Source organism: Rattus norvegicus, chromosome 2 (genome assembly GCF_036323735.1).
Source record: "Rattus norvegicus strain BN/NHsdMcwi chromosome 2, GRCr8, whole genome shotgun sequence".
NCBI classification, from domain to species: Eukaryota; Metazoa; Chordata; class Mammalia; order Rodentia; family Muridae; genus Rattus; species Rattus norvegicus.
In genome coordinates this window covers 63,104,545-63,130,357 of record NC_086020.1, presented here as the reverse complement: position 1 = coordinate 63,130,357, position 25,813 = coordinate 63,104,545, and the positions used below count along the sequence as shown (strand labels likewise).

At 47.0% G+C, this 25,813-nt stretch overlaps 1 protein-coding gene across 10 annotated transcripts in view; it reads left to right on the top strand.

Moving 5' to 3' along the window:
* The window catches only part of Pdzd2 (PDZ domain containing 2), a 385,871-nt gene extending 367,163 nt beyond the window's left edge, over nt 1–18,708 (top strand). For all 10 annotated transcript variants that reach the window (XM_039103091.2, XM_039103090.2, XM_039103085.2 and 7 more), the window contains 6 exons: nt 1,952–5,963; nt 6,695–6,812; nt 9,711–9,812; nt 10,363–10,633; nt 12,361–12,495; nt 16,134–18,708. In XM_039103091.2, the coding sequence (XP_038959019.1) occupies nt 1,952–5,963; nt 6,695–6,812; nt 9,711–9,812; nt 10,363–10,633; nt 12,361–12,495; nt 16,134–16,297 (4,802 nt within the window). In that variant the 3' untranslated portion in view covers nt 16,298–18,708. The remainder of the gene's footprint in view (nt 1–1,951; nt 5,964–6,694; nt 6,813–9,710; nt 9,813–10,362; nt 10,634–12,360; nt 12,496–16,133) is intronic.
* Nucleotides 18,709–25,813: the final 7,105 nt, after the last annotated feature.

Below are 25,813 nucleotides of genomic sequence, written 5' to 3'. Positions count from 1 at the left end.
TTTGAGACAGGGTTTCTCTGTGTAGCTTTGGCTGTCTATGAACTCTCTCTGTAGACCATGCTGGCCTAGAACTCAGAAATCTGCCCCCCTCTGCCTCCTGAGTCCTGGGATTAAAGACTTGCACCACCACCAGCTAAAAGATGGGTTTTTGTAATTTTTAATTTTAAAAGAGTCTCAATACTCAGGAGACAGAAATATGGGTGAACTTGAGTATGAGGCTAGCCTGGCCTACATTGTGAGTTCCAGGCTAGCCAAGGCTACATAGTGAGAGCCTGACTGAAGGGAAGAAAGAGCCGAGGATAGAGCCCGGTCGGTGGTGGGGTGGAAGGCCAGGTTCAAACGCTCGGTAACACCAAAAGAAAAAAAGGTTGTAGTTAGCATCCTGTCATTCAGCATGTAGCTGAAAGGTTGGTAGAGTGCTTGCCTACCGTGTACAGGGTCCCAAGCACCATGTAAACTGGGCACAGTGGCACAATTCTGTCATCTCAGCCTGTCAGAGCAGGGAGTATCGAGACCAGAAGTGACCAGTCACCATCAGCTACCTAGGAAGTTCAAGGCCAGCCTGAACCTGACAGTCTCAAAAACAAACAAAACTCAATTGATATGGGCTGGAAAGATGGCTCAGCGGTTAAGAGCACTGACTGCTCTTCCAGAGTCCTAAGTTCAAATCCCAGCAACCCCATGGTGGCTCACAGTCATCTGTAATAGAGTCTGATGCCCTCTTCTGGCACAGAGGTGTACATGCATATAGAGCACTCATATACATAAGTAAATATTTTTAAAAAATCAATTGATGGGGTTGGGGATTTAGCTCAGTGGTAGAGCGCTTGCCTAGCAACCGCAAGGCCCTGGGTTCGGTCCCCAGCTCCGAAAAAAAAGAAAAAAGAAGAAAAAAAAATCAATTGATTTCATAGGAGATACGTGAGAGGGAGTAAACATTTGGGGTAACACTGCTCAAACCAAGACCTTTTGCGGGTCACATGTCAAAGTGATATTATCCCTGGAGAGTGCAGTGCATGCTACTGGGCTTTCTGAGGAGAACCTGGAAGGGCAGAGCAGTTCTCAGCACGCGCTCTGAGTAACAAGTCCCCTAACCATCCCTGCTTCTCAAGCTGTGTGCTCTTTTGAGCCTCTCTGCTTTCAACACGTCATTCTCCTGACCACTTGGAGCAAACGAGCAAACTGTCCCTCATGAGCCTCAAGCTCGAGGAGTCTCAAGCTTCCTCCACCATTGAAGTTTCCTGGAAGAACTGGTTTTCAGATCTCCTGTTTCGCCAAGCCACTTCAAGGCTGAGCTAGAGTTCTGTGTGAGTGTGGACTCCACCTGGACCATTAGCTCTGTCTACTATGCAAAAAACAAAAACAAAAACAAAAACAGGCCTCCTCGGCCAAGTGTGCACGCCGAGGCCTGTCATGGAGGCTGAGAGTCGAAGGGTATGAGGTCAACCAGGGCTATCCAGAGAGACCACCTCAAAAATCAAATAGAAAGAAAGGGAAGCCTCTTGGAGGTTGAACTGTTTCTTGGTACAGTCTGAGTCACTCATGGCCCGATAAACAGATGTTGGAAGGAGATGAGACATGGAGCCTCTGCCCTGTCTAGGCCAAAGCTAAGGAATATGAGTGACAGTGTCTGTCTTCCCAGAATGTCTGCTGGAGGTACTTGGGTAAAGAAATCCAGGCAGGAGATTTCTGATGTCTCCTATCTGAAAGCAAACAGAAAGGAAACCGGGCGAGTTTAAATGTTCATCCTGTTTGTCAGTTATTTTAAGGTGATTAAAACAGGGCGGTGGTTGTTAGATGTGAGCACTCTACAATTAGAGACCGAAGCAGACAAGGTCTATATATGTCGGCCGTGGAACATCTGAGAACAATATTGAGATTATTTATACATTTACAGAACTCTAGAGGTTTTCTTTTTGCTTACGTTTTCCCTTCCATTTCCCCTATACAGGATGGGACGGGTCCTCAGAGCATCTCTGTTCCCCAGGGAAGAGCAGGGAGGTTCATCCTGACTCCAGCGAGACTCCTACAGTCGCCGAGCAAGTCCACCAGCCTGAGAGCCTCAGCCAGCCAGTGTCTCCCAGAACCTCAGAGCCTGAGTCCCAGGGCATATCTAAAATGAAGCCACCCAGTCAGAGATGTGTGTCTCCCAGGGAGAAGGCCTCAACTCCTCCCGACTCCAGCAGGGCTTGGGCCGCTCCTGGGGACAGCTCTCCTAGCACTAGGAGAATAGCTGTCCCCATGAGCACAGGAGCAGCACCAGCTACTGCCATCCCACAGGCCTCCCTTGTGTCCCAGGAAAGGAGCAGAGGCCTCTCAGGTCCCAGCAAGGGCCTGGGAACTAAAGAACTCTGCATACCTAAAAGCTTGAAGGACGGTGCTCTGCTCGAAGACACAGCTCCTGCATCTGGAAAGATGTCACATGCCAGCAGCCCCTCTGGGCCAGTGGCTACTGAAAGGACCCTGTCAGGAAGCCCAGAGAACCCTGTGACAGACATCGACAACTTCATTGAGGAGGCCTCTGAGGCCAGGCTTTCTCAGTCTCCTCAGAAAGCAGACTGCAGGGCTCACGGGGACACTTTTGAAAGTCAGCCACCAGGTGGAGCTGGGAGCAGCAGTTCCCACCATGCTCAGATGGTCAGGAGTGACCAGACATCCTCCCCAAGGAAGACTGGAGGCACAGGCTCGCCCCCACCCCAGCAGTGGGCCCTCCAGCCTTCCGTCCTGGATTCCATCCATCCTGACAAACATTTGGCTGTGAACAAAACCTTCTTGAACAACTACTCTAGAAATTTTAGCAATTTCCACGAAGACAGTATTTCCCTTTCAGGCCCGGGCGGCAGTTCAGAGCCGTCGCCCTCATCCATGTATGGTAACGCTGAAGACTCATCGTCAGACCCTGAGTCTCTTGCTGAAGACCCAGGAGCAGCTGCCAGGAACAACTGGTCACCTCCTCTGTCTCCTGAGTCCTCCCCTAAAGAAGGTAGCAGTGAGTCTGAGGACGAGCGAATAGAAATCTGTTCCACAGATGGCTGCCCTGGGACCCCAGTGACTGCCCCTCCTCCTACCCAGGTTGCACTCTGCCCAGTTCTGCCAGTACAGCAGAGGGCTGTGTGCAAGCCAGTGGGGGACATCTGTGAGAGAGCCTGCTTCGTGCCAGGAGCCTCACGCACTTCCATCCCGGACTCTTCTCAGCCATTTTCCTTCCTGGATGTAAGCTCTGAGGAGCCGGAGACATGGGCCAGCATAAATGCTTCACAGAACCACATGCCCGTGTGCACAGAAGGAATCATGGACGTCACTAGCACAAGCTCAAACATGGGAGACAGCCAGTCTTCCCAAATGACCAGACATTGTCGAAACGCACCATTCGTGCTTGGGAACCCAGATATGGTAAATGATTTGGGACGTGACCTGCTGGATGAGGGAGCCCCAAAGGAAGGAGCAGCTGCTGCGAGTGTGATGCGCAGTGTGTTTGCCCTGGGGGCCGAGGGCCCTAAGAACGGAGAGGCGGTCTTGGCAGATCTACACATTGCCGAGCGCGGCAACCTGGAAGACTTGCTACAGAAACCAAAAACAATCTCCAGGAGGCCTATCCTGACCTGGTTTAAAGAAATAAATAAAGACAGCCAAGGCTCACATTTGCGGAGCACATCTGAGAAAGAACAGTCCTCGATGCTGGCTCTGGGTCCTGGCTCGAAAGCTAACATGGTGAACACCGGCCACAGAAAGGGGGTGACTGTGCCTAAGAGTCCTCCTTCACGGCAGAAGAGTCAGGAAAATAAAGACCTGCCCCCCAAAAGTCCAGTGGAAACACTAGGTAACTGTCAGAAACCCAAGTGCAGCCCTAAACTGAAGAGACTAAACAGCAAAGGCAAAGCCAGTCCTGAGGTACCCGTGGCCATTTCCACTAAGGGCAGCAGGAACGACCACAGGAAGACCTTGCCTTCACCCCAGGCCTCCCATAAAATGTTTTCTAAGGCAGTGTCACACAGGCTCCACATAGCTGACCAGGAAGAACCTAAGAACACTGCTGGGGACACCCCCAAGCCTCCCCAGTGCGTGCCGGAGAGCAAGCCACCCCAGGCTGCCTTAGGGTCGCTGAGGACCTCCGCATCCGACACAAGCATTAGAACCTTTACTTCGCCCCTGACCTCCCCCAAGCTTCTCCCTGAGCAGGGTGCAAACAGTAGGTTCCACATGGCTGTCTACTTGGAATCTGACACAAGCTGTCCAACCACCTCCAGGTCCCCTAGGAGTGGACCGGAGGGCAAGGCGCCCCATGCTAACTCTGGGTCAGCGAGTCCCCCAGCATCGAGGGCCAGCCTAGCCTTGGCAGGGATCAGGCAGAGCAAGCAGTTCACACCGGGCCGAGCAGACTTGTTAGTATCAGAAGCAACCCAGCCCCAGGGCATCTGTGAGAAAGGAGCTGAAAAAAAGGTTAGTGATCCTCCACAAAGGACAAACCAGCTAAAAATAGTTGAGATTTCTTCTGAAAGAGTGCCAAAGAATGCATGTGGTGACAGGCCACCCGAAAGTGACAGAAAGGGAGGGTTCTTGACCCAGAACAACTGTCAGGAGAAGAGTGCAATCAGACTCCGGCAGTCGGAGGAATCGTCCCCAGAGCATACACCCTTCCCTCCCTCTCAGGCCTCCCAAGTGGAACGGGAAATTCGATGGTCTTTCAGCATGGCCAAACCGGCCACCTCTTCCTCCTCCTCCCTGCAGCTGCCTGCCAAATTGCCAGAGTCCTTCCAGGGCAAATCAAGCCAAATGCCAGCCTCCGTTGGGGTGCCCAAGAATGGGGTACCCATAGGCCTGGCCGGAGAAGAGAGCCCCTACTTCACACCGAGGCCAGCCACCAGGACCTATTCCATGCCAGCCCAGTTCTCGAGCCACTTTGGACGAGAAGGTCCTTCCCCACACAGCCCAAGTCACTCGCCTCAGGACCCGCAGGTCCCTGCGATGGGTGGTAAGCTCTCTGAGAAGACAGCCAAGGGCGTGACTAATGGACAGGGCGTATATAGTGTGAAGCCTCTGCTGGAAACATCGAAGAACCTGTCACCAGTGGACGGACGGGATGTCAGTGCAGACCCCGAGACGAGCTGCCTCATCCCAGACAAGGTCAAAGTCACCAGGAGACAGTACTGCTGTGAGCAGAGTTGGCCCCATGAATCTACCTCGTTTTTCTCTGTGAAGCAGAGAATCAAGTCTTTTGAGAACTTGGCCAATTCTGACCGGCCCACGGCCAAGTGTGCCACATCCCCGTTCTTATCCGTAAGCTCTAAGCCTCCCATTAACAGACGGTCGTCTGGCAGCATCCCTTCAGGGAGCCCCAGCGATATGACCTCGAGGTCGCTGAGGCGCAGCTTGAGTTCCTGCAGTGAAAGCCAGAGTGAGGCCAGCAGCCTTCTCCCGCAGATGACGAAGTCCCCCTCCAGCATGACGCTGACTGTCTCCAGGCAGAATCCACCAGACACTAGTAACAAGGGCCCCAGTCCAGACCCAAAGAAATCACTTGTCCCTGTGGGAATTCCCACCTCCACAGTGAGCCCAGCCTCACCCAGCAAAAGGAACAAGTCCTCTGTGCGCCATGCCCAGCCCTCTCCAGTATCCCGATCCAAGCTCCAGGAGCTGAGAACCTTAAGCATGCCAGACCTGGACAAGCTGTGTAATGGTGAGGACGACTCTGCCAGCCCAGGGGCTGTGCTCTTTAAAACCCAGCTGGAGATCACCCCCAGAAGGTCGAAAGGCTCCCAGGCTACTTCTCCAGCTGGCTCCCCAGCTAGAGGCCATGCAGATTTCAATGGTTCAACCTTCCTTTCATGTCCTATGAATGGTGGGACCAGAGCCTACACAAAAGGAAACAGCCCTCCAGCCAGTGAGCCTGCCATAGCCACTGGATCCAGGGAAGAGGGTGAATCTGTGTGGGCCACGCCTTCTGGGAAAAGCTGGTCGGTGAGGTAAGTGCCCTCCCCTCTTACTCAAACAGGCCTGTGTCCTTTGGGAACACTTTCAGGTTTATAAAACAGTTGCAAAGCTGATGAGGGGAGCCCAGAACGACCTCTCACCAGCTCTTCTAACCCCTTATCTTACACAACCCTGGTACATTAGTGAAAAGTGAGGATTTGACCCCAAACAACCAGCCCAATGTACAAACACACAAACTTCAGATCTCGCTGAATAGATTCCACCAGTGTCCTTTTCGGTTCTAGGATCAGATCCAGACACCAGACTGCATTTCAGTCGGTCTAAGTCATGGAAGCCACATATGCTTGCCAGTGGGTGGCTCTGGAGACAAGAGTAACAATGTGGGGGAAGGGCGGTGCCTCAGGGAGTCTTTGGAACTCCAAAAGCAGCTGGACCTAAGCGGGAAATTCTTAATGTTTTAAAATGTTTCACTGGGGCCTCCAATTTCTAAACATGCCACAAGTTATCTGCTAAACTCCTCTACTGGTCCCCAAATATCCTAGAGGGGTTCTCAGGCTCATCTCCCACACTGTCAGTGAAAGATATTCATGCTGGCCTTATAGGGTTCTCTAGTTAACTGTGGAGCAGAACCTATGCCCAACAGGAGGCAGATAGGTCGGAAAGTGCCCACAGCATGGCAGAGGAAGACCTTCCAGACAAATCCTTAGGAAATGGAGAGGCTGCTGTTTGTTTGATCTTTGTTCAATGTATTTTTTTTCCTTAGTTTGGATCGACTCCTTGCCTCAGTGGGGAACCAGCAGAGATTGCAGGGCATTTTATCATTAGTGGGTTCTAAATCCCCCATCCTCACGCTCATTCAGGAAGCGAAGGCGCAATCAGAGGTAAGTGGGGTACACAAAACTGAGGTATGGAAGGCAGGGCATTGGTGTGGGGGGCATGGGGGAGGGGCGGGTGCTGGGCTCTGTCTGTCACTTCAAGCACTGCCAGGGGCCTGAGTGCTGGCCCTTACTGCGGTGGGAAATGTTGGATTGGTGTCACTGCTATCCTAAGTTCCCTGCAGCAACTGTTCACCATGCTGAATGACCACGAACCTCTGTCCCTTTTAGTGTGGACATAAACTGGTAGGTGGAGCCACCTGCTGGTGAGAGGTGCACACTGTTATCACCCCGAGTAAGAGCCTATAAGGTCAAAGATTCAGAATGTAAATGAACCATTCAGCAAATAGTAGGAACAACAGAGAGCATGGGTTCCCATCTAGAATGTTCCTCGGGGGACAGCTGAAATCGAACCTCGACAGATGAATATTTGTTGAGAAAAAGGCAGATAGGAATGAATGAATGATACTAACATTGACATCGCATTTACAAACACTGTCCCAGTACCCCGTATCCTCCTGGGAGGTTTGATGTTTCTCAGTTAAGGAGCAGCCTTGGCTTCTCATGGGCTGGGCTGGTGCGGATATGGGGGTGAGGTAGGGACCAGAAACATATACCTATCAGTTCCCAGTCCTTTCAGACTCTCAGCCCACTGGAATGTTCTGGGACAGAGTCTCGTTCTTTCTCGGGTCTCTTCGCTCCAAAGGTGTTATAACAGATGAAATGTACAAGGAGCCGAGAAAGGCTCAACCAGACACATGCATAAGATCTGCATTCTTAGAACTGGAGTGTAGACAGAATGTCAGGTGCTGCTATTAGATTGATACCCTGAGCAAGTGTGCAGTTCTGGGTCAGGGAGCATTCCCACTTGTGTTAGAACATAGTTTTTTTTTTTCTTTTTTTCCTCTCTTTTGTGGTCAGTAGATTTGAGAAAGGAGAGAGTTCAAAGCTATCCTGACCCTGCTATCTTTTTTTTTCCTTCCCCCGGAGCTGAGGACCAAACCCAGGGCCTTGTGCTTTCTAGGCAAACGATCTACCACTGAGCTAAATCCTCAACTCCCTGACCCTGCTATCTTTGTGCTGCGTTTCTCTGCTTTTCCCCAGAGAGAACAGTACACTAAAACCGTACCAGCACAAACCAATAAGAGGCCAAAATCCAGCCTGCTTTTCTGACTACCATACACCCAAGCCTTGAAGGGAGTGCCCTGTTCACCTGGCATTCCAATGCTGTACCAAACTTCCCAGCCAAAATCAGACCTCATCCTCAGCTGCTGATACACTTGTTTCCCCTAAATGCCCCCCCACCCCCCAGAAATTAATTAAAATACATGGAATTTTTGATGGCAGTATGCTCGTTTTAAAATAACACTATCACAGCTCTAGGAAGTATTTGCCTTTCAGCATCTGACTGCCTTCCAGAAGTTGTGCAAAAACCATTCACTAAGCCACATGCTCCTGCACTTGTTTAGAGAGCCTAGTGGTCAGCGTCTCCTTTTCTGTCCACTCCTCTGGATGACCGAAGGTGCCCAAGTCTTCATGACTTACCCATAGAACTAAATGTTGTTCCATCAAATGTCCTGATCAACTGACCCCTCGGGTGATTTTCTGCTTCCTTTGCTCTCAATGAATCAATCTTCAGAGTGTTATTAGTTATCTCTAATAACAGTGTCTTTGACCACCTTGAAGCCATTGATGGTTACTTCATGCAAAAACCAAGCAATGCTGGAGCTTAAATGTTGAATCGTCTCTAAAATGGAGGGTGACGTCAAATCCCAGACTGCTTAACCAGTTGTGTTTAACCTTCTATTTCAAGATATCGTTTGACTGATGCTTGAAGCAAGACAGCCTCAGGTCATAAAACCCAAGAATGCTAAGAATGTTCTAAAACACTACTGAGAATGCTCTAGTCTCACATGGTTGACAATTTCACCCACTTTATTTTATGACTACAGTTAATCAACTGTACCTGCAGATAACTCAGGAACCCAAACATGGAAACACTGATGTATAAAACATGTCTGCAGCACAACGCCTGCATCCTGCCTCTTCACTCTGATCTTTCTGTTGTAGAAACCCAGGTTTGCTAATAACTGTGGACTTAGGGAGTGTAGCTCAGTTGATAAGAGTGCCTGCCTAGCATGCACAAGGCTCGGACCCCAGGAGTGCATGAAAGCAGGCACGATAGCACATTCTGTCATCCTCATCCCTGCAAGACGGAAGCAAGATCATACCATGATCAGAATGCACTACGCTTAAAAGTCTACCTCCGATTTTCAAGCAAAGGTCAGGAGTAAATGATTGCTCCTGGGAACATAGCAAATTTGAGGCCAGCCTGGGCTAACTGGACCCTGTCTCAAAATAATAATACACAAAAACTATAGACATAGGAAGTAGGCACAAAGAGCTCCCTACACAGCAGAAGCATGTACCGTGCTTGAATCTGGAAACGCAGCAATTTTCCTCAAATGGCCTGAAAACTCGGGGACCCAGGAAGGCTCCATCCTCATTCATGTTCACCTTTCCAGGGTTCCACAACTGCAGAGACGGCTCAGCGGTTAAGAGCACTGATTGCTCTTCCAGAGGTCCTGAGTTCAATTCCCAGCAACTACATGGTGGCTCACAACCATCTGTAATGGGATCTGACGCCCTCTTCTGGTGTGTCTGAAGACAGCAACAGTGTACTCATATACATAAAATAAATGTTCTTAAAAAAAAAACTGCATATAAATCACCTGGGGCAAATATAGAAGTACAGGAAGGCTAAGCACAGGAAGGCTAAGCTGGGCTCCTTCACGTTTCTGGGTTAAATCAAGAATTAGTAAGGGTGTGTGTCAAGCACTTAGGAGTTTCTCACTCTGGGTCCAAGGAGCAGAGAGTTAACTACTGTCTGTTTCTCTTCACTAGACTAAAGAAGATATCTGCTTCATAGTCTTGAATAAAAAAGAAGGCTCGGGTCTGGGATTCAGTGTGGCAGGAGGGGCCGACGTGGAGCCAAAATCAGTCATGGTAAGCCACAGTGTTACAAGGCTCTCGGGGCGTCCCAACATAAGCAGCGAAATTTGGTGGGGACAGAAATTCTAATCAGAGATGGCTGTGTTGGTCCCCGTTAGCAACATGAAAATCAGAGCATGAGGAGAGCAGTACACTGTATCTCCACCGTCAAAGATGAGTGTGTTTACAGACAGCTAACGTGACATAGAGGGCAGATGCGGTATCTGTCAGTGTAATTACCTGTATTGTGGTCATTTATGTTTAGGCACAGGAAGGGGAGTCAAGAGCCCACACTTGCAAACAGTAGCACTTTGAAATCACTTGGCGACCTCCAGGCCACATTCACTGGGCAAGCCGTTCATCTGTCTCGCTGTTCTGGGGATGTAAGAAATGAGCGGCCCTATGTTGCAGAAACCAGTCTACCCTGCACACTGACAAAGCAGGCGCTTTCTCCTTAGGAAGTTTGCTGTGAGGAAGCTCCTTGACCATAGATTTATAGTTACTTTCTTCTCTAACAGTTACCAGAGCTATGGGTGAATTTGTTTGCTTTTCCTTTCTGTCCTAGGTCCACAGGGTGTTTTCTCAGGGCGTGGCTTCTCAGGAAGGGACTGTGAGCCGAGGGGACTTCCTTCTCTCCGTCAATGGCACCTCCTTAGCTGGCTTAGCCCACAGTGAGGTCACGAAGGTTCTGCACCAGGCAGAGCTGCACAAACACGCCCTCATGATTATCAAGAAAGGGAATGACCAACCCGGGCCCTCCTTCAAGCAGGAGCCTCCCTCAGCCAATGGGAAAGGCCCTTTCCCCAGAAGGACCTTGCCGCTGGAGCCTGGAGCTGGTAAGTTGTCCACAGATAGTGAGCAGGGTGTGAGCAGCTGGTTGATAAAGTGTGCCGTGCTGGTCTGTGCTGGCTCTAGACCGTACTGAAAAGATAAAGCAGGCTAGTGAAATAAAACGGCTTTTGTAATGGGATTGGGGTTAAAGGAGGTTTCCGAACAAGGCGTGTCCTTGAGAGACATCAAGATTTCTGTTTCCTGTTTTATTAGAATATAAGAAAATGAAGGGATAAAACGTGGTTTTGTGTTTGAAAATTGAGACTACAGCCTTTATGTGCCAGGAGCTTAGAAGGGGCTCAGGATGGTCTCACCTGACAACATCCACACTAAGAACTAGTTCTGGTCCAAGCCCAGGCTCCTACAGCCTTCAGATAAAATCCCTTTAGATTCCCTCAGCAACCCCTCACAGTTCAAGGCAGGGTGACTGGACGCCTCTGCCCAGTGGCCTGAGTTCTCCCTGAGAGAGATCTCCTTCCAATCTGCAGTTATACTTTGCCAGGCTGCAGAGGGTGTCTGATGTGGGCCTAACTGTAGTGGAGACACCCGGAAAGATGTTTAACACCCCGATGAGGGGTTGGGGATTTAGCTCAGTGGTAGAGCGCTTGCCTAGCAAGCGCAAGGCCTGGGTTCGGTCCCCAGCTCCAAAAAAAAAAAGAAAAGAAAAGGAAAAAAAAAAAAAAGATTTCTCTTTAAAACCCCGATGACCAGAAAGTCCCCTGCTCGACTAAAGCAGACATGAGTCTGTCTAACAACGCTGTCAGGTGACTACAGGAGGGAGCCCAAGTTGGTAACCACTGTGAATGGATCCTTTCCCCTTTTTAACAGCAAGTCGCCCCACTAACAAAAATTATGCCACTCCCAATAGTAGCAAATGTCTTTCAGGCCACGCAGATTGGCTGTAAACTGTAGCAAGGACCTGGCTTACTGTTGGTTCAACTGTAGTCCTAAGAGTTATATCAGGTAGTAGGCAGTTTCATTCATTCATGGTCCTTTTCTTGCCTTCCAAGCAGCGAAGTACACCTTTCCATTCAGCTTCTTAGTACAGACTTAAGAGAACTAAAGGACAAGCGTACAATTCCTATTCCGTCCCCAGCCTGGCCTTCCCAAACAAGCTGTAGAGCCAATATCACCATGGAAACACTCTCCCCACGCAAGAGCCAGATGCCAATGAAGGATGCCAGTGTTAGGGGGGCAACCAGGCTCCAAGCATTCAGGGTTTCCCCTCAGAAGCACAAAAGGCACAGGGCAAGGAAGGAAGCCCCCACCCGGTTCCAGGGAGCTTCCCAATCAATTATGACAGTCTCTCATGACCCAAGCACTTCAGTGCCTTTGCTCTCAATAGCAGATGGTGACATTCTGTTGCTATGGTAGCCAGGGTTGGCAGGAAACGGAATTTGATTCACCGAGGGTGACTTCCATCCTCAGCAGGATGTGTGCTACCAGAATGTGAAGCTTGACAAGAGCAGTTTGTCTCCTGGCAGTTGAGCCCGGGAGAGAAGCATTCTCTGCACTTGCAGGAATGTACGGCAAGCAAGCGTTGAGCCCAGTAGGCTCCCTCCTGGGAGGTCAGCCCTGACGTTGGGATCAAAGGTTATAAACACTTGCCAGCAGACAAGACTCAGGGATGACCAGAGTCCATGGTGCCAGAGGCAATGCATTTGAGGGGCACTGGACAGGTGGCACGTTGCACAGTCAGCCATTTTTATCTTGACAAACACCTTTGCCGCAGGGAGAAATGGAGCTGCTCACGATGCGCTGTGTGTTGAAGTGCTGAAAACCTCTGCTGGGCTGGGATTGAGTCTGGATGGAGGAAAATCGTCTGTATCCGGAGAGGGGCCACTGGTGATTAAAAGGGTGTACAAAGGTAAAGTTTATCTCCATGAAAAAGCCATCCCTCCTGTATGAGAACTAAATATGGTTAGTTTATGGAGAGCTAAAGTGCTTTTTGTGGCTGCATAATCTCCAGGCGTGTTTTGCATGTATTAAAACTCCCAAGGCCCAGGTGGGTACCAAGGACAGCAGTATGGTCAGCTATACCAGCAGGAGCACTTACTGTCAACCCAGAATCCGGTGATTTTAAATACTTGACTGCAAGAAAAGGGAGGGAAACGATGTTGAATGGTTTCTCCATGAACTTGGAATTCGCATTTTATGATCTTGGGAAACTGGGCTAGAGGACTTTTTTTTTTTACAAGTGTGTATGGTATGCATATGTGTATGCATGTTCACATGTGTGCACATGTGAAAGACCAATGTTGCTATCAAGTATCTTTCTCGATCGCTCTCCACTTTCTTTCTGTGGCAGAATGTCTAGATTGCCAGTTGGGATCACTCACTTCAGAGTGCTTGGCTTACAGGGTATTCACACGTGTGGGTTCTGGAGATCCGAACTCTGGTCCTCACACTTGTGATCAACTGAGCCATCCCTGTACCATGAGGGAGCCCTTACAGTGTTCAGATGCCTAAGCAGTCAGGAATTGTGTAATTATATGGCTGATGTCAGCACATAAAACACAAACAGACCTGAAACTCACAAATAGGTCAGATGTATAAGAATGTCAGATCCTCTGGAGCTGAGTCACAGACAGTTCTAAGCTGACATGTGGGTGCTAAACATTGAGCCCAGGGTTCTCTGGAAGAACAGCCAGTGTTTTAACTGCTGAGCCATCTCTCCAGCCCCCAAAACTCATTTATGGTTAGAGGATGTAGACATGAAACTGGTTGTTCTTAGCTTAAGATTGTGTATGTGTGTATGTGTGTGTGTGTGTGTGTGTGTGTGTGTGTGTGTGTGTGTGTGTGTGTGTGTGTTGTCAGACAGGGTCTCACCATGTAGCCTGGCTTGGAACTCATAGAGATCTAATTGCTTTTGCCTCACTGATTTGCTTTGATCAAGTTTCTGAACTTGTGGTCTCTTTCTGTAATTACATGGCTACTCTGAAACATCTCTCCATTCCAGACACAATGTTAATATGAGCTGTGCTTTAAAAAAATAAAAATAAATTAGGGAAGAGAGGCCAAAACTGTCAACTTATGCACCCCAAGCAGCCACGGGACCAAGAATAAGCAGCAGATGCCAGCCTAGGCCGAACTGGTGTGCTCTAGGATTTCCCAGTGGGTAGAGCCTTTATCACAAGACCATCTCTGAAAGATTCACCTTCCCAAACCAAGGCCATCCTTGGCCCTTCCCTGAACCTGTCACATCTCATCATTCTAGATCTGTCTTCCGTCTCTGCCAAATACATGTGAACAATAAATTTCTTGAGTCTTAGGCAATTATAAAACCTTTCCACCTGGGCAGAGTGGCTTACGCCTGCAGTCCCAGCACTCAGGAGACAGGGGCAGGATTGTGGCAAGTCTGAGACCAGCCTGGGCTTCATATAGGGAGATCTAGGACAGGAAGAGCTACACAGGAAGACCATGTCTAAAAACAAAACAAAATCAAATCTCTGTAGAAAGGAGAAACAAAGCCCATGGTAGTGTTGGCTCAGAAATGTTCAATCAGAACTGAAGCTTACAGGCCCACCCAAGTGTAGGGGCTGAGCACCTCCTGACTCTGTGGGACTGCCAAAGGTAGGTATCCAGTGATGGGAAGGACTGGACCCTCCCCTGACAGGAACTAGAAGCAAGACAGCTTGTGTGGTAGCTTACACTAGCATCCAAGACAGGCTGTCTCTGTTTATGGCCCCACATGCTAGCAGAAAACAGGCACAAATCTGGAGTCAGGCATGCTGTGTGCAATACATAGTCAAAGCAGTACTAGGAGAGGAGAACCCCCATACTCACTAAGAGAGAACAGAGAATGGCATAAGGGAAGCATGAAGCGATTCATGTAAGCGTACTCACACAAGTATCAGCTCGCAGAAGAAGAAGGCAAAGTCCCCTGAGAGCCCATTAGAAGCTAAAGGCAGGCTACCCAGAGTCCCGGCTTCAGGCAGAGCAGTGCAGGGTACAGAATGGGAGCCCAGAGAGCCTTGCCAGCCCAAAAGCCCAACGGGTGGGCATTCATCTCTCTCAGGCTCTTACCTTCTTTTGTAATCAACCGCAATCACAGGTACATAAATAGCACTTTTTGTGATTCAAAAAAAAATGTGTACGGTATACACCATGCAAGGGCAGTTGCCCAGAGGGCCAGATGTTGGAACCCCCCAATACCAGAGTTATTGGTGGTCATAAGCCACCAGATATGGGTGCTGGGAAGTGAAGCTGGGTCTGAACCCGGGTCCTCTCAAAAAGCAACAGCACTCCTAACTGCTGAGCCATCTCTCCAGCACCTTCTTAGCGTTTTTATTATCTTGTGTCTGGCCATGATGGTCAGAGGACAAACTTCAGGAATCAGTCTTTCACCTTTACCCACTGAGCCATCTTGTCAGCCCTAAATACCTAAAATGGGCTTCAGAAACATGCATCTGCTCGGCTTTTTGAGATCTGCGATTTCTAAGAAAGTTACCTTCCCCTCTCCAGCCCCAGAAGTTTCTATTTCAATGCATCTTTTCTGCGGTAACATTTTCTTCCCCAATGCGCTTTAGGTCTGTATACAGTAGCAGGGAGGAGAGAGAGGAGGGCTTGATTGCTAAGAGCTCGTAAATGTGTTTTAGCTTCTACAAAGCTGTAACACAGGAATGTGGGAAGCTCTGTACGTTGGTAACGTTGTCACCACAGTCCCCACGACCTGATGAGCAGGTAACCTGTGATACTCAAAGCCAGACAGCTGACATTTTGGATGATATCGTTTCTATGAGCTTGTTGGATGTTTGTTGGTGTTCGTTCCTTCCTGGTTTCCTTTGACCAACTCTGTATTTGCTAATGAGGCTGTGTTTTTAATTTAAAGTGATTTTACTGTTTGAGTACACAGACTTTACACCACCGTCACAGAGGCTGCAAATGATTCAGACTGGAGTGGGAGGACCCACCGCTAAGTTTTATAACATACTGGCTGGTAAACACCACTCCAGGCGAATCAGGCAGAATTTAGAATCTGTATCCTTTGTGTGTCTCAAGATGCTTATGAACGACTTTTTCAACCAAATGGTAGACACTGTTAGGAAAAACAAAGCCCCTGTGGAGCATACCAGTTTGTGGAGAGGTCAGACCTTTCTTGGCCAGTTCATACATCTGTACCTTCATAGTCGGACATCAACTCCAGCCAGGTGAGGGTGTGCTAGTGCTAGCAGAGAACCCTGAGACAAGCCCTTCCCTGGAACGTGCTTGTGACTCACGACGGCAGTGGTCCGGTGGCAAAAAAGGAATTTGTGGTTCTTTATTATAAATACATTGTCTTCCCTTTGTGAATTGTGGGCTTGGGACTTGTTTATATTGGAGGGACTGCTCTAAGTTAAATAATACAAAATAGAGAGAGAATGTCTGTTTAAAAGAGAGAAAAGGAAAATAGTCCCCTAGCCTAAGACTATAGAAACATCATTGAGGAATATTTACCATTTAAACTTTTAGCTGCCTTTTTAAAGATGCAGGTGTTAACAGTGGGTTCTGCGTTTGTTCTGACAGGCGGTGCGGCCGAACGAGCTGGAACAATAGAAGCGGGTGATGAGATCCTAGCCATTAATGGGAAGCCCTTGGTCGGGCTGGTGCACTTCGATGCCTGGAACATCATGAAGTCTGTTCCAGAAGGGCCCGTGCAGCTAGTGATCAGAAAGCACAGGGATTCGTGAATTTTTCACAGGGATCTCCTTCCCTAGATTTACTACTTTACCAGAACGACTTCTCTAAACGATGGGTTCTTGAATCAACAAACAGCTTAGACAAATTCCATGATTGTACTTTTACAATGAAGCCCGAACTCTGGAAACCACCTACCTGGACCGTCAGGGCTGGGAGGGCATCATTTCATTCAGTGCCTCGGATCAAGAGTGGACGTGCTCTTCATCTGGAACGCCTAGCTGCACCCTCACCTCCCTCCTGCCACCTCTCCCAGCATCAGTCCTGGTGAGTAGGGACCAGAGGATAACACAAATGCCCCAGCGAAAATGATTTATGTATGTAGATTTATATAATTTTGTAAGTAAATGACAGTGCTTTTAGGTACATGCAGTGGAAGGCAGAGCTACGTATGTTACCTTGAAAAGGAAAATGAGACGTAAAGAAAATGAATTTATGACCTAATTGTTAGGCAGAGCTCAGGAATCACCCAACAGTGAAAAAGAAAAAGTGCTATTTTTTAATGAACGTAATGTATGATACGAACTAGGAAGTTCTGATGGTTTTCTGTTTCAGAGTGTAAGTCATAAGGCCGTTCCAGAGCGACAGTTCTGACGAGTTGCAATAAATCGCTGTGAGCTTCCCTTCCTGGGAGGAAGTTCTAGCCCGAAAGCACCTTGCATCTAGTTTTCAAACTTGAGTACATGGTCGAATTCAAGGCTGATCAACACAAAAACAGGCAAAGTTGTCAGCGTGTTTCTGTTTCCACACACATACATGCACCCCCACCACCACCACCACCACCACCACCCCCCCCACCGGAAAGGAATTTGAGAGTTCAATCCTTCGACTTGCAAACATAGGCATTCTGTGGTCCAGACTGAGGAGCATCCTCTCGGGGAAATTTTCTTGTTAGCTTTTCTCCTTTCCCCTCCAGACCTAAAGAAGCTGGACTACAGTCCAGCTCTCTTCCCTGACAGAGATCTGCGGTGGTTCAACTTCTTGCTATTTTGGTTTTTCCTGTTTTGCAAACTCTTCCTCTTGCTAAAACTAGGGTCCCACTGATCATTTTGACTCAAGCTGCTTGTAAAACTCCTCCGGCTTGGCTGCCGTGAACTTCTTCGAAGCCCTTCCTCCTCACAAGCTGGCTTTTCCTCCCTTTGCACTGACCATCATTTTCTTAAATTCCAAAGCCTCGCCAGCTTCCTTTACCAAACAAGGAAAATGGAAAAACAGGGTGAGTCATTCTCAAGGAAAAGGACTGCACAGTGTTCACCACCCTCTCCTCAGGTGGTGCCACCCAGTGCTGGGTCCTGGGGTCTTGGGTGGAAACCTCGTTTTCAAATCACGCATGCACAATGCTATGGTTTCGCCGCTCTGGTTAACAGCTGGGTCTAGGGGAAAGACGGCTGAGGTGCTTGAGCTGCTGTTGCCTTCGTACGTCATCATCTGAGCCCGATCCTGCTGGCCGCCTGCAGAGGACCCAAGAGAGGGCCCGTAGGCGGACGCGATATACCTGGCTCATTTTCAACAGGTCTCACAGAGAAAACTACAGTCCAGGAGTTAGCTAGGAAAACTGGCTTAGCATCTTCTTTTCCTTACAGTTACAAGTAGGATACTCTTAAGACGTCAGTGCAAGGTGCATGCTAGGTTGTCGTTTAAGTCTCAAGGGTCAGTTTTCTGCTTTCTTACTTGAATGATAATTTTAAGTCAGCACGGAAAACCATTTTTTTCTTTCCTTTTTGTTTGCCTCTACTCCCTTACAGTCATGCCTATTAAGTCCTTTGTGAACAGACAGGACTTCCGGGAGCAATGGCCTCTTTCCAAGTGTCCCCAGAGCTCCTATCTGAAGAGTACACGGAGGACTTGCTACACCATGTTAAGTCATCAAGCATTTGGCCTGGATCTTCCCAGCTAACTGGGAATGTAAGGGAAGAAGCAAGAGCTAGCCCTGTCTCTGACCCTGAGATAGAAAGCTATTTATTTGTGTTCAGTGTTCAAGGCATGACTAGTATTGCTGATTAGTCTAATAAATCCCCACACTTCCTGCAGTGAACACTAATGGTATTGTTCTAACCCTTTTTCTTTCTTTGTATGTGGTCAGTCACTCACAGTAAGCTATGAGGTAAAATGTGTTACACAAATCGTAGTTGTAAGACAATATCGTGAAGGCTCATGTAGGTTGGGTTTCATTCACACCCTCCCACACATATCGCATTACATTGTAGGGTTGACTTTAATTGGCACCACACTTGTACATTATACATTATTTATGTAAGATAAAATGCCTTATATATTAAAGAGTAAGTGCAATAAATATGAAATGGCCTGTACATTTTAAAAATGTTGCCAAGTTATGTAAATCCACCTCTCTGTAAACAATTTTTTAAATAATTTTCAAAAAATAAACACTGCTTACTACTTGGCTTTGCCTCGTTGTTATGCGATGAGTAATACCAAGGCTCTTTTTACTGTGCTGTTTATTCCGTATCACCTATACAGGTAAGAGGCAAGGGGAAGCAGCACACCTCTAACATGTCTCCATCTGGCTCTCACAGATCCCTGAGCACTTCTCACTACATCTTAACAACAATAGCAACTGCTGCTTTCTCCCATTTAAGCCTGATCCATTCACACTTCCTCTCACAACAGACAAGACACACACACTAGCTAGCTAGGCCTGGATCCTGGCCAGAGTCTTGGAACCTATGTCTGCTATTACTGACACATCCCACACCCACAATGAAGAATGCCACTATAAATCCCCGATTTCCAACTTCCACCCGACCCTCTTTGCCACTAAGCAATTATTTGCCAGGTTTTCCTCTCATTGTTCACGAAAGTTTTCTCTTCCTCAGAGAAAAGCCTATGTTCCTCCTCATACTTGCTCTGGGGTCCTGCTTCACAGGGTAAAATAAAAACCATCTTCTCTATTAAGGCTCTGAAGAGACAAATACTACAAAAGAGGCGAGAATATACATTCTCGGGGCTGGAGAGATGGCTCAGTGGTTAAGGGAACTGACTGCTCTTCCAGAGGTCCTAGTTTAATTCCCAGCAGCCACCGCTCTGGAGCACACCCATACTTCAAGGTAGCCTGAGGTACTGCGCTCCTGTCTCCAAAAGAACAAAACTACAGCTGTTAATCCCAGCACTCGGAGGCAGAGGCAGGTGGATCTCTGAGTTCAAGGCCAGCCTGGATTACAGAGCTAGCTCCAGGACAGCCAGGGCTGTTCTACAGAGAAACCCTCTCTCTCGAGAAACCATAAATAATACATAAGTAAATAAAACGGACAGCAAAAAAACCAAAATGAGTAAAATAGTTCAGGTAAAGTCATACCTAGAGGCAAATGCCCTCCATCCTTATTCTTCAGGAAGACAAAGAATTCATGTTGATAAGAGAGAAGTTAAAGTCTGTTAAATCCTGTGCAAAGGAGATATGCCCAGGAAAAGAACTGTGTGAGTTTTTTTGGTTTTTTGTTTTGTTTTGTTTTGTTTTAATTTATTTTATTTATCTAAGTACAGTCTTCGGACACACCAGAAGAGGGCATCGGATCTCATTACAGATGTTCGTGAGTCACCATGTGGTTGCTGGGATTTGAACTCAGGACCTCTGGAAGAGCAGTCAGTGCTCTTAACCACTGAGCCATCTCTCCAGCTCTGTGACTTTAAACCTCAAAATGAGCTCAAATACATAAGAATGACATAAAATGACCACATGAAACTAGAAATATGCATAAGTCCAATGTTTACTCGGGAAGCGGCCAGGCACAGTGATACAAATCTGTAATTCCAGCACCTGGGAGACAGAGGCAGGAGGCTCATCACTTCAAGTCCAAGGCTAGCCCACACTGCAGGGTAACATCCTGTATAGAAAACAAGTGAAGAGAACACAGTCCAAAGTGCTTGTGCTCACAACCCATTTAAGAAGCCAGGTATGGTGTATTTTTGGAACCACAGCTCTGAAGACATGGAAACGGGGTGGAGGGTCCCTTACCTAGTACCTACCTAAGTAGTGATCGTCAGACCAATGAGACACCAAAAGTGAAGGTGATGCTCCTGAGAGTGACCAACACGAACATTAAAAAAACAACAGGGCTGGAGAGATGGCTCAGCGGTTAAGAGCACCCGACTGCTCTTCCATAGGTCATGAGTTCAATTCCCAGCAACCACATGGTGGCTCACAACCATCTGTAAAGAGATCCGATGCCCTCTTCTGGTGTATCTGAAGACAGCTACAGTGTACTTATATATAATAAATAAATAAATAAATCTTTAAAAAAAAAAAAAAAAACCAACAAAATAAACCCATACAACTGGGGGGAGGGGGGTCAGAAGAGTCATTAGAAACAACCGTTCCTAATGAAATAGCAAACCAATACCTCAGACAGACAAGAGAACAAAAGGGGGAAATGTCTAGAAGCCAATACAAAGTAAACCTGGGGGAGAGCCACAAGCAAAGCTACACACACCAGTTACAGCGACAAGTTCTGGGCTCAAATGGAAGATCTTGCTTCAACATATATGGTGAAGAATGACTGAGGAAAACACCCTACATCAGCATGTCCTTCACACACATGCACACAATAGATGCACATACCTACACATGTAAAGAATAGAAGATGCAATGGCGGGACTGCGGAATACTAAAAGCCAACTTGCCTGAAATTAACGAGAGAAAAAAAAAAATTGAGACACCACTTAAAAGAATTTGCCACTTTCAGTTAATACTGGGAGAAATATCCAGAAGGCATACAGACAAGAACATATTCACAAGAGATAGAATATCACAAGTACCAGGGTTTGATGAGAATACTTTATACCAAAAAGAACGTTCAAAACAGAAAAGAAACCAAATGTGACTGAAAAATTTTAACCCAACTGACTTCCAAGGAAAGGCCACAGACTATGCTCAGCATACAAAAGCTTGGGATACATTCTCACAAACAGACAGGAAGCTCTTGGACAGTGGTCTTCAAACCTGTGGGCCAACACGGGTTTTACAACTCAGAAGAGTAGCAAAATTAGTTGGGAAGTAGTTTTATGATTGGAGGTCACAACTGTATTATGAAGACTGTGTACTAGAGGGCCGCAGCTCTGAGGAGACATGAGCACAATCGGGGACAATTCTTGATGAGCAGTAAGTGTATGCACCTGAGGAGTGCCAAAGATTAAAACAGTAGTAGGGCACAGAGGGGATGCTCTTACAGTGCAGATATTACCAAAAGTGAGGGGTGAGGGTAAACTGCAGCACAGCTCAGCACTTGACCAGCACATATGTCTCAGGCTCAATCCAAGACTGCCAATAAACAAACTCTGCTCTAAGGATGTTCTGAGTATAAAGAGAAGAAACAAATACAGTATTTTAATTTGCTCACCACCAATCTTGACAACTAGATTGTTGATATGGACAAGACAAGGAGAAGCCTCACAGCTCTACATGTGAATCTGAAGGATCAACAGAAAGCCATGAAGTACTTTAAATTTTTTGGTTAATATAGTAAAATACATAAAATGTTAGAAGAGTACAGTTCAGAACATTAATTGTATCTGAGTGTATCGCCTCTGCCATCTCCAGATGGTCATCGTCTTTATTCATGAAAACACATATTCCGTTTTTTTTTTTCTCTAAAAGCAACACTCGAAGTAGAAGCAGTACACCGAGTAGGAGAATAAAGTGTAGCCTTGAAGCACTATGTCATGGAAAACAATCTGGCTCGCTGGAGACATTGATGATTCCAAGTAGGGGGTAGGAATGTACAAAGTAAACCTAGAATCTCTTGCCACACACCAAGAGGTCATCAAAAGACTACTGGAACTATGTAATAAGATAAATCAGAAGAACCAGGCTTCAGAGATGGCTCTGTGGGTGGCAACATTTATCTCTAAAGCCAGTTGACCTGACTCTGATCCCCAGAACCCAAGGTGGAAGAAGAAACTCTTAAAAAGTCTCGGTGTCTGTCTGTCTGTCTCTTTCTCTCCCCCTCCCTCCCTCCTTCCCTCTCTCTCATTAACAGAACTGTATTCATCCAGACAGAAAGCATTTTCTTTTTAATTTCTTTTTATGTGCATTAGCTTTTTGCCTGCACGAATGTCTATATGAGGGTGTCAGATCCCACCAGAACAGGAGTTACAGACAGTTGTGAGCTGCTATGTAGGTGATAGGAATTGAACTCAGATCCTCTGAAAGAGCAGCTAGTGCTTTTAACTGCCGAACCATCTCTCCAGTCCCTCAGAAAATGTTTTTTAGAAAGATCTTTGAAGAGAATTGCCCAAAGATAGGAAGTTTGAGTATTAATGTGGATAATAGGATATATAAAATGTCTATGGCAATATATGATGTACACAACTAGTTTACAGCTATTAAACAACTATAAATATATTTATTTATTTAAACATATAAACAACTGCCTTTTATGTACATGTGTGTACAGGTAGCCATGGAAGCCAGAGCTGAAGTTATAGGTGACTGTAAACAAGTATCCAACTCTGGTCTTCCGCAAGCTGAGCCATCTCTCCAGCTGCTGATGTCATAAATTCTTTAGGCAGGATCAGGAAGTTAACTTCTTTGAAAACAGGCAAGTAAGCTCTAAGAATGTATCCTACCCTTCCCCTGTGAAATGTGCAGGAAGGTACTGGAGATAACAAACCTTCTAGGGCATAAAGGTGCCACTCCACCATCCCCATAAACTCCAGGATTATCTGGGGACAGAGGCTCACAGCTGTAATTCCAGGACACCCAGGCTACCCTGAGTTTCAAGGCAGCCCTGTCTCAAAAGGGAGAGGAACCGAGAATAGGGGCAAGGGGAAAGTGCAGAGGAAGACAACCAGAAACCAGAATGAGAATTCATCACCAGGTGGATAATGGCACAAAGGTTGTATGTATGTGTCTCCTTATGAAAGTACACACCACCACTAGAAAAGAGTCTCGCTGACACAAGGAAACCAAACCCTGGACACCCTCCAGAGTTAATACCCAGTTCCTGAGAGATTAAAAAAACAAAACACAAGGGGTTGGGGATTTAGCTCAGTGGTAGAGCACTTGCCTAGCAAGCGCAAGGCCCTGGGTTCGGTCCCCAGCTCCGAGAAAAAGAAAAAAAAAAAAAAACACAAAAAAAAAACTTATTAAGTTACACAGTCTGAATTCCATAGGACAAACATTCCAGTGACGTGAACAACCATTTCACAAGAAGAAAAAAAGGAAGCATTCTGAGAGAACCTACAGATTTAAAGAAATGAAAGACCTGAGTAGAAAAAGGGAAATCAAAGACACACCCGGACAGGAAGGCTGGAGCTGGAGGGTACCCCTGAGCAGCTTCTCCCAAGGCTGTCTCGTGACCCTAACAGCAGCTTTAAGTATATCTGCCTGAACTCATTAACCTATTTTTTTTTATTTTAACCTTGCTTTTAGTAAAATATTCGTATGTAGGTATATCTATAATCCATATTTGGTCTTTCCAATTATTAATCATATCTCCTGGAAAAGAATAGCTAGTCTATACTCTAACCCCCAGGCAAGTATCTTTAGCACGACAATTAAGATTCCCACTCACTGGGTGCAGAGAGACAGCTCAGATTAAGAACATCCACTGCTCTTGCAGAGGGCCCAAGTTCAATTCGCTGTACCCGCATGGCAACTCAACTACCATCTGTGGCTCCATGTCCCAGGAGGCATGACATCCTCCTCTGGCCTGCGGCACCAGGCACACACACGGTACAACACACAGGCAAGCAAAACATTCATATACGTGATATGCATAAAATTCAGTTAAAAAAGAAACCACTCCATTGGTTCCACATTCAAGCACTGTATGTTCTACCTTCCTGATATTAAGGAAAAAAAGCAAACAACATGCTGATGCTTCCGACTGAGAAAACCAGTCACACTGCAAACACAGGGATAAGTCCTGAAAATGAATACATAAGGCTCATTACAAAATATGAGAGAAGAACAAATCGAAGTCTGCAACCAAAATGCAAATCACCAGTAAAGATACTAAACACTAGGGCTGGAGAGATGGCTCAGCAGTTAAGAGCACTGACGGCTCTTCCAGAGGTCCTGAGTTCAAATCCCAGCAACCACATGGTGGCTCACAACCATCTGTAATGGGATCTGGTGCCCTCTTCTGGTGCATCTCAAAACAGCTACAGTGTACTCATATAAATAAAAATTAATAAAAAAAAATTTAAAAAAAAGATTCTAAACACTAACAACCTGTGGTGCTGCCACACGAGCTGAGCAAAAGTCAACCCTGACGATGCCGTCTCCATGAGTGCGGAGGCCAATATCCATGTTACTGGTAGAGGTAACTAAGTCAGCACAGACCCTAGAAACCAGCTGGTCATCACTGGTTATTTTCAATGTTTACTCTTGCATGCAGTCCATCTCTGTGAGTTTTCCCTACAAAAGTCAGAGAACATAAGTTGTACTCTCAAGACTACTTCCAGTAACCGAGTATGAGAGAGGAATCCCCTGTCGGGAGCTAAGCTATACATCGGAACCACTCAAAAAGACACCGTTTACTTTAAGCACACTACACTTCAGCGGTCCTTGGTGTCTATCCACTCTGGGTGTAAATGCACACCCAGGTCAGGCTGAGGGTGAGTGCACAATTAAAACCATGTTACCACCCACAGCTCCCTGAAGAACACTTCAAGGTTAAGACACAACTCTGCCAGGGTTGCTCGATGCATGGCACAATGACCTTACAAGACGGGTCCAGGACTCGTTTGTCGGTCCTATACGACAAGACAGAAGGACGGAGTGCCGTAACTGGCAGCAGCTCTAACATCCACCATGGAGGCCACACGTTTAGGTTAAATGAACTTCATAAATTTCTCACACAAATGCATGGCTCCTATTTCCCAGCCGCCCCTGACAGGCATGAACCCTGAGATCAATAGGCTGAAGGGTACCACTCACCAGATAGATCCATGCTTATTTGTTGAGTGATCAAAGTTAGGGCACTTATAGTTATATGCCCTCTGGGGCCTGAGACGGCTCGGCAGTGAAGAGCACTGGCTGCTCTTTCAGAGGACCTGGAGTTCAAATCCGAGCACCCACATGGCAGCTCACAGCTGTCTGTAACTTCAGTTCCAGGGGACTGACATCCTCACACAGTCATATGTGCAAGTAAATAAGTGTACTTAAAATAAAAAAAATTTTTTAAAAAAGCCTAATGATGGACTAAATCAGAAGTTCCTAGTCAGTTCTGCCTCAGAGTGGTAGTATTCTAGGCCCTTAAACATATTTATGCTTCTTCTAAAAGAAGCCAATCTCTCACATCTCTATCATTTAAATAAATTACACTGGTATATCCTCTAAATTGCCTGAAGAACTTTTTGCATATCTGCTGCTCTGGTTGTCTCTCAAGAAAATAGCCCCCTCCTGGTGCCCGAGTAGGAAAGGAAAAAGTGTAACTGGATGCCATCCCTGTTTACTCAGTCACTCTGGGATCAAGGTTTCAGTAGCTCCTAGACGTGGGAATCTGAGCCGACTAGGAATGAGAAGTCGCAGGACTTCGCAGGCACAC